This window comes from Adelges cooleyi, unplaced genomic scaffold (assembly GCF_023614345.1).
Source record: "Adelges cooleyi isolate 19-005CV unplaced genomic scaffold, UGA_ACOO_1.1 ACOO_flye_CR_arks_rails_tigmint_CR_PRNA_306, whole genome shotgun sequence".
In the NCBI taxonomy this organism is placed as follows: Eukaryota; Metazoa; Arthropoda; class Insecta; order Hemiptera; family Adelgidae; genus Adelges; species Adelges cooleyi.
The window spans coordinates 1560931-1570700 of NW_026095977.1; the positions used below are offsets into that span (position 1 = coordinate 1560931).

General features: G+C 26.7%; 1 protein-coding gene across 1 annotated transcript; it reads right to left on the minus strand.

The window, feature by feature from the left end:
• Positions 1–1981: 1981 nt before the first annotated feature.
• Positions 1982–6112, minus strand: LOC126839548 (uncharacterized). The gene is made up of 10 exons (XM_050574912.1): positions 6042–6112; positions 5848–5874; positions 5332–5358; positions 5160–5192; positions 4982–5032; positions 4454–4525; positions 2928–2966; positions 2611–2661; positions 2075–2152; positions 1982–2010 (listed from the first exon to the last, which is right to left on the minus strand). Exons 1-10 carry the CDS (start codon positions 6103–6105, stop codon positions 1982–1984), a joined length of 471 nt encoding a protein of 156 aa, XP_050430869.1. The 5' UTR covers positions 6106–6112.
• Between the last annotated feature and the right edge of the window lie 3658 nt (positions 6113–9770).

Consider the following 9770-nt stretch of genomic DNA (forward strand, 5'->3'; position numbering starts at 1 on the left):
TAGTAATTTTATAGAAAGTTCTATATTTTATTAGGTAATTTTTCCCGTGCTTTAGACATAAAATGTTTGGTTAATATTTAATTTTTTAAACAAAGTTGTATGCCTAACAACAAATCTTTATCACATAATTTACAGGTTAAGAACTACAAAAAAAATCGTCTACAAATGTATTTATAAATACACGTGTATTTAAAAAAAATTATTTTTGTTATTAATTTTAGTTTTAATTTTAATATCACGTCTGTTTAATTATACAAACTCAAACACAAGTATAATTGTGTAAATGCGTTAACTCAAACTAAAGTGTTTGACAAAATTAATTTTTTTAAATTACACGTTTAAAATCACAAGCTCTAGTTATAATGCCTAATCCATAACATATAACAAATTTACATATGTACATACCAATTGTTAAGGTTCCTATAATATAAACAAGTTAAATTGATAAATTAAAAAAAAAAACACAAAAGGTATTTGTTATTTAATATTTTATAGTTGGGTAAATATTTTAATTTTTGTTGTAAAATAAATTACTATGCTAACTTGATAGGGTTTTATACTAATATTCTAAGAAGATAAAGTAAAAATGTATTGTAAGCTTTTTGTTTTAATTCCTGAATTAGTTGACAAGAACTGTTGTGCAGCGGAACTTTTGAAACAAATCCTAGTTAAAAATCATATTGTAAGAATCGTCATTTAATAGCGGCTCGTGGGATATCGAACGGATTGTATGAATTATGGACAATTGATGTAGGTATCAAAAAGTGGTTGTTTACGCAAGATTTACCCTAACATTTAAGTAATTTAATCATTAATGGATCGGAATGGAAAATCACGTTTAACTTTGAACAGTCAATTAATAGTATTTTATATACATATTTTTTTTATAAATAAAAAAAAAAATGTTTTTACCTTTGCCCTTATTGCCTTCACCTGCATAAAAAAAGTGTTATTTATATACATAATAAAGTGAATTAAATTAATAAAATAGGTATCTCATACAATTGAATTAAAATATCAGAATGAAGATATTGTTGATTTTAACATAATGAATTGATCGGTGAATGAAAATGCTCATCTTATCTTACACGCCACATATCAGTGACAAAAATGCATATAGTTAATAATGTATTTAACTAACAATAATTAACTAGTCCAGTCGACTACAACAAAAAAAATGTTAATAATGTGTACAGTTAACTATGACAACACGATTTTTCCATAATTAAGTAAGCTAAAATAGTAAAGTAAGTTAAAATAACGCATCTTCTAAAAACAAAAAATTATATTTATACACATTAAAAATAAAGTAAATAATTAACAATTTGTATTATGTTCAAAAACAAACAACAAGATTTGCACTCAATCTTTCGTCGAAAACAAAACATGTTTTTTTGTATCAAAAAGTTTTTGTTCAAGTTGTTACACTAATATTAAGTGTAATATAGTTTATTACACTAATATATTATAAGCTGTTATTTGATCATTAACGGATGGGAATGGAAATCCTCGTTTTACTTTGAACAGTTAGTTAAAAGTATTTTATTGACATATTTTTTTTTAATAATTAAAAAAAAAAATGTTTTTACCTTTGATGCTATTGCCATTATTACTACCACATCCTCCTGCATACAAAAAGTGTTATTAATATACATGATAAAGTGATTTAAATAAATAAAATAGGTATCACATAAAATTTAGTACAAATATCAGAATAAACATATTGCTAATTTTACCATAATGAATTGATATTAATTGTTTGGATGATGAAAACGCTCATTATAATACATTACGTGCCACATTTCAGAGACAAATATTAATATAGTCAACAAGTAAGTAGTAACTGCTAAGCATATTGTTCCATGCTTATTATCGAACAGTTATAATGGTGAACCAAATGTGAGTTAAAAATAATAATGTAAGAATCATCATTTAATAGCGGCTCGTGGGATAACGAACGGATTGTATGAATTATGGACATTTATATTGCAGCGTTTCCAAAAATCAAAACTATGAAATTATATAAAAAACAAAATAGACATTCGAACAAAAAAAACTACAAAAGCATACATACCGGGGTTAGCACCTTTTGGTTTACCATATGTTTTTTCGTGTTGGTTAATGTAACTGTAACCATCAGTTACTGCAGTTGCTGCATACAGTAAGTGTTATTAATACAAGGTATTAGATATTTTAACAATCAGTTCATAAATGACATAATGCACTGAACAGATGATTTGCCCTGTTTTTTATCATCTCCATAAAACAAATGGTTTTTATACATAATTAAATGAAATAAATAATATAATTATACCACATAAAACCTAGTTCAATTATCAGTATTAACGCATTGTTAATCTTAACGTATAAAATTAATACAAGTTTTTCTGTGAGTGGATGATGAAAACGCTCATCTTATCTTTCATGTGGTCAATCAAACACAAACGATATTAATTATTATATTAAATTTACAATAAATAATAAGTTAACTAAACGAACTTAGTTTACTACTCGTAATTGTTTAAATTGATGAGATTTTATTTTTTTAAAGTTTTGACAAGACAATAATTTTCTATAATTAAGTAAGCTAAAATAGTTACAGATACATACATACAGCTTTCATAATACGTGCTCTGTCGTCCTTATCGACTGTATCAACTCCTGTATACAAAAAATTATATTTATACACAATAAATGCAAAATAAATAGATTACAATATTTGTATTATATTCAGAAACAAACCACGCGAATTTTCCATAGTTTAAAAATTAAATAAACAATAAATAATTAAACAACTAAATGAACTTAACTTAAATTTTAATTACTACTTGTAATTGTTTAAATTGATGAGATTTATTTTGTTGAAAGTTTAGACAAGACAAGAGTTTTCTATAATTAATAAGGTAAAATAGTGACAGTATACATACCGAAAGCTTCGCTAATACGTTCTTCTTTGCTTTTGGCTCCTGCATACAAAACAATTATATTTTTACACAATAAAAGCAAAATAATAAGCTTTTAAAATTTGTATTATATTCTAAAACAAACAACAACAACAATAATCCATATTTTGAAAATTTCGACTTTAGGTAAGCTAAAACAGTAAAGTAAGTGAAAATAATGCATCTCCCGATTACCAAAAAATGTGTATTTATACACAATTAAAGCATAATAAATAAGTAACAATTTGTATTATGTTCAAAAACAATCAACGAAATAAAACTATATTGTATTAAAAAGTTATATCCGTGGTCTGGTAATCAAAACAATAAAACATTATTAAGAGTTCACATTGTTGTAAAGGTGTTACACAAAAATACAAGTAGTTAGTAGAGTTTTCCATAATAACCTTAATACAATGTACAGCATGTAGACAATGTATTTGCAGTACAACACAGTTGTCTCCACAGTTTTTTAATTTGCTCAAAAATCGTTAAGTTCACATTGTTGTAAAGGTGTTACACAAAAATACAATAACTTACAAAAATAGTTTTTAAAAATGTAGGTTTACGTTACTTTAATGGGATAAAATATATTGTTCTATTAAACTTTGTAAGGTCAAATCATAGATTTATTTTATAAATCAATTATAAAAGTACTTTTACTGTAAACGAAAATGTTTTTTTTTAAATATACTTAATAAAATGCTTATTAAAAGCTTTTTGAATTGGCAATACTTGGGTCAACTACCTAATCATATAATTAACTACTTTAAGTATAAAATCATAATAATTTCGTTTCTGTTAAAAATATATTCATCGCGAACAAAAATACTTATATACGTTTATACAATAATCATATTATATATATGTGTTGTTTAATCATTAACGGATCGGAATGAAAAACCTCGTTTAACTTTGATCAGTTAATTATTAGTATTTTATTATATTTTTTTATTAACGTAAAATAATAGCATTTTTCTATTTTATTTATTAATTTTAATAACGATGGTTTGAACAAAATTTAATTGAACAGTTATACCTACACCGTTGCTTGGATAATGGTATAATTATCCAACCATAGTAATTTTATAGAAATTTCTATATTTTATTAGGTGATTTTGCCCCCATGCTCTAGATAAAAAATGTCTGGCAATTAATTGTATATATATAGTTTTAAGCCTAACAACAAAATCTTAATTACATCATTTGTAGGTTAAAAACTAGAGAAAAAATAGTAAGTTTTATTTTAAGATTATTCTATTCATTGAATTTTTAAACAAAAACTGTTGTGCAACGGACTGAGAAAAATATTTTTTCTCCGTCTCTTATGTCGGCCTACAGTCAAATATTATCTAACAGTAATAATAGTGAAATAAATCCGAGTTAAAAATAATAATGTAAGAATTATCATTAACGGATCGTATGAACTATGGTAATTTATATAATATTCAAAAAATCCAAATTATAATTCACACAAAAAAATTACAAAAAAACTACGAACGCAAACATACCGGAATTAGAACCTTTTGGTGTACTCCATACTTTAGATACTAGGCCATCGAAACTTTGACCTTCACTATTTTCTGCATAAAGCAAGTGTTATTAATACAAAATATTAGATATTTTAACAATCAGTTCATAAAATATGACATAATGCACTGAACAGATGATTTGCCCTGTTTTTTATCATCTCCATAAAACAAATGGTTTTTATACATAATAAAATGAAATAAATAATATAATTATACCTTATAAAACTTTGTTCAATTATCAATATTAACGTATTGTTAATTTTAACGTAAAAAATTAATACAAGTTTATCTGTGAGTGGATGATGAAAACGCTCATCATATCTTTCACATGGCCAATCAAAAACAATCGAAATTATATTAAATTAAGAATAAATAATTAGTCTACTAAATTAACTTAGCTTTACTACTTGTATCGGTTTTAATTGATGAGGTATATTTTTTTGAAAGTTTCGACAAGACAAGAGTTTTCTATAATTAAGTAAGCTAAAATAGTAACAGTATACATACTGATAGCTGCACTAATACGTTTCCTTTCTTCAGCATCTCTGTCCTCTAATCCTACATACAACAAATTGTATTTATACACAATAAAAGCAAAATAAGTAGATTACAGTATCTGTATTACGTTAAAAACTAAAAACAAGAATTTTTTATAGTTAACCTAAAAAAGTTACAGTATATCTACCGAAAAAGCGAACATTGTCATTGACCGCAACTCCTGTGTACAAAAAAATGTTTTGATTTTATTTAATCATTAGTAGATCAGAATGGAAAACCTCGTTTAACTTTGAACAGTTAATTAATAGTATCTTATTTACATATTTTTTTTTTATAAATTAAACCAAAAATGTTTTTACCTTTGCAGTTATAACTACCACTTCCTCCTGCATACAAAAAGTGTTATTAATAATCAAAATAATGCGAATTAAATAAATAAAATAGGTTTTTCATATAATTTAATTAAAATATCAGAATAAACATATTGTTCATTTTAACATAATTAGTTGATACTAATTGATGGGCAGATGAAAACGCTCGTCTCATCTTATTCGACACACATCAGAGATAAATATTAATATTGTTAATAATGTATAAGCCTAACAATAAGTAACTAGTCTAGTCGACTTGGAAAAGGAAAAATAAACTTAATTTTACGCCTACTGATAGTAGTCTAAATTTATTAGCTTTGTTTTTTAAAAAAAAAGTCTCAACTATACTAGAATTCTCCATAATTAAATTAACGTAATTTACCAGTATTATTTTTGAATTAAAGGTTAAAATGAAATATGTTTGCCGTCTCATAAAAGTAAATATGTATCAAGAGGTACACTAACTTTACAACAATTTAGGAAACTTCATTTAAAATAATTTACCTGTCCCACTGGGTCTTCCATTAACGGCTGTAATACATTAAATGCATTAACATAATTTAAACACACAAACATTTCAAATAATTTTTACACAGCACATTACAATAATTAAAAAATATGTATCTTATTATTTTGTAACATAATGATATGTACTATAATATAATAAGTTGGCAGAAAACTAAAATATATTATGTTACCTGTAATTGCTATTAAGACAAAAAGTGATACGATGGTCAGTGTAATGATTTTTTTAAAATACATCTTGTAAAACAATAAGAGACTGAATAAGAAATAAAATATTTTGTGTAATAATATATATATATAATATGACGAAACCCTCCACTAAGATGTTTATTATGTTCAAAAACAAACAACAAGATTTGCATTATTTATTTTGTAACCAAACCAATAAAAAATGTTTGCCTACCCAAGATTTATGCTTTTTTTTTTTAAATATGCGATTTATACAATTGTCAAATTGAATCAAACTGTACCCCAAGGTGTTTGGTAGTACTTGTTGAGGGAATTTGGTCATTATTTAGACTCAATACTCAATAAAGAACGGATTACAATCCCAAAATTTGTAATACTTGGGTCATCCGCCTAATCATATTATTATCAACTACTTGAGTAATAATACGAAATACACTATTTGACTATTCAAATTATGTCATTTTAAGGACTTAACAAAAGTAATAGTGGTGCATTATTTTAATAGCTACGAATATTTTACTAATTAAAGAGACGGGAAGGTCACAGTTCTTCAGGAGATTTTATAACAGAGAGTGATGAAATCACTTAAGTAATAATTTTAATAGTTGACTCGTTCACTCTAATTTGTAAAAAAAAGCTATAAAATGTTTTAATTATCGAGGCCAGATCAAGTTGAAATTTAAAAGAAATATTTATACGGCGTGCCCCTCAAATCTAAATAATAACCATTTCCCATCAACTCTCCAATACACCTATTTAGATTAGGAAATTGGATGTGAATCTGTAAGCCTTTGTTACAAGGCATAGAACTTTATCTGTTAAATTATATAAATGCAAAAGAAGCAAATTTAAATTTTACACCAGCACAATTACTACAGAAATTTCGGGCCTCTAGGCTGTAACCTATTAAGCTTGCGTTTAAATACGGCCCTGGCAGGGTGGTAATGATTTTTTTAAAATACATTTTTATAAACAATGTATAACTAACTGAAAATTGAACGACTCGAAGAATGACTAAGAAATATTCTGTGTAATTTGTATACTTTTTTTAGACGATAACAAACATGTTTTTTTGTGTCGAAAAGTTGTTGGCAACAAAATATTTACAATAAATATATATTTTACAAAGATATTCTTAGTTCGGTAAAGAGTATAATAACATATTTTTTAAAGTTCTTGTAAATATGTTTTACATAAAACACAATATCTTGAAATAAGAAAAAAAAAAAAATGCGTCACTTTAAACGGATTAATTATTTGTTGTTCTTAGCCATAATAGGTAAAATTCATAGATTTATTGTATACATCTAATTAACACATGTATTATTGATTGAATTGAAACGTTTATTTAAATATACTCAATCACAATAATTGCCGGCCTAAAATAATATATTCTACGTATATGTGCAGTAGGAAAATATCGCTACTATTAAGCTATCTCTTATTGAGCTATCTCTCACCAGAGAGAAGATATTATTAAATTTCATAATTGAATAGTAGTAATATAATATGCTAGACTAATGCTCTTTTGGGGTGTGCGGTTTGATGATCAGATCAGGGGGGTTAGGTGGGGTTAAGTGCGTTAAAATATATTTTTTTTTTACTTATTTCTTTATATTAGCTTACTTTTTAGGTTTATGATTTCGCTAAGGGTATCTGTTTAAGGTAAACAATTAGTAATAACAATATACCCTTTTAGTATATAACCCAATATGTACAATATTTTTTCAATAATTCAGCAATTTAAAGGCTGTTGTAATATTTACACATTAGAATAAATATCTATTCGAATTGTAACTTTGAATTATGTCCTACATAGTTTTTGCTAAAACATGTGTTAAACATATATTTTTTTTTAATTTACAAATTATAACGAAAAAAAAAAACGGTGTTTATTTAGTGCAGTCTCTCGAGGACAATTTTACAGGCCAACATACAATTATTGTACTGACTAATTAAAATAAAAAAAGCCAAACCCAGTGTGGTCAGTACATAATGGAGGCGACGAGGTTATAGTTCTTTAGAAGGTATTGTAACTGAAAGTAAAAGTTCACCCTTTCACTCATATTCTCGAAAAACAAAAAAAAAACTATAAGATTTTTCAATTTTTAACTTTTACCTACTTCAATTCCGAGCCAAATGTTCGGATCGAGTAGAAATGTATAAATAATATATATTTAGTGTATTCCATAAATCTACAATACAACCATTCCTACCCCCCTCCCCCCACCGATACCTATTTAGATTATGAAAAGTTTAGATACGAAACTATGGATTCTATGCTAATTTAGACTGCACTTGGTTTGAACTGCAATGGTGTAGTCTGTGCTGATTTGTACTGTAGCTGTTTTTTAGCTGTATAATTTGCAGATCATGTTGTCTTTATCAACAAAGTTTACATGCTAATAATGGATATTAATATCTTTTATTACAAATATAGCTTTGGGCGAATCCAACTACTAAAACTTTTAACCTTGTCCTAAATTCATTATCTAATTAAATATAAGTTAAACTTGGTTATATGCCACCGAGAGTCTTTAATAAATTGAGATGGAATTTTTAAGGTGTTAAGTACTGTTATGAATCAACCGTGAAGGTAAAAAAATTATCACTATTTGTGCAGTGCTACTTATTTTTTTAAAAAAACGGTATATTTACACTATTATATAGATGGTTCTTAGTAGTTATAGAAAAAAGTTATAAGACAAAAATGTTTGTGGTGGTATTTATTTAATTCATGAGCAGGCCTCTTCCCTCCCATTGATCACCTTTTGTTTCATTATGTCTATAACAAGCTCTGGACTTGTGTGCTGTTGTTTTCGACGTTATTGTTCTTAAAAACCATACATCTGCTTTGAATACCGAAATATATCATTGAAAATAAAATTTTGGTTTTGTCAGCTTCAGGTATGTACTAGTGATATTATTGTATTTTGCATATTTTTTTTCAAGTTACTATTGTATGCTTTGTCTGCTAAAAAATGTTTCTTATAGAACAAATATAAAAACACATTTCCATGTAGGTAAGCGAGATGCGCTATAATTTAGGTAAATATATATTTTTTTTAATTTACAAATTTTAAAGAAAAATAACTGTGGGTACACAGTACATAGTGTTCGAAGGGCAATATACGGGCAAACATAAAATTGTGCTCACTAATAAAGCCAACTTAGACCTACGTAAATTTCGTGAAAAAGTTTGGAATAAGTTGAAATTTATAAGGTACGCATAAATATTTGTTGTATCCCTTAAATTTACAATATAACCATTTCCAACCCCCTACACCAATTTAGATTATATACAACACTTCGATGTGAATCTGTGAGTACTATGCTGATTTAGACTTCACTTGGTTTGGACTATACTGGTGTAACGATCATATTTCACTTGACCGTTACTTCGCGTCCCAAACCAACTGACACAGCACCCCCGACTATAGGTAGGGGAACGGTCGCACACACAGGACAATGCACGTCGCGTATCATCTAATTAACCAGTTGACTTTACCATCACGGACCGCCAATATCCTCGACCTTGCGCTCTATATTTTTGCCGTTTTACTACAAGCCGCCCATCCGACTATCTTTTGTGTGCGTCCGTTTCAACTCCGCTTTGACCAACCATTTCATCGTCCAACCCAGGTCAGAGTGTATATATATATATATATACATTGTATAATTTTGTATTTTATTTAGAAACCCTAATTTAGAAT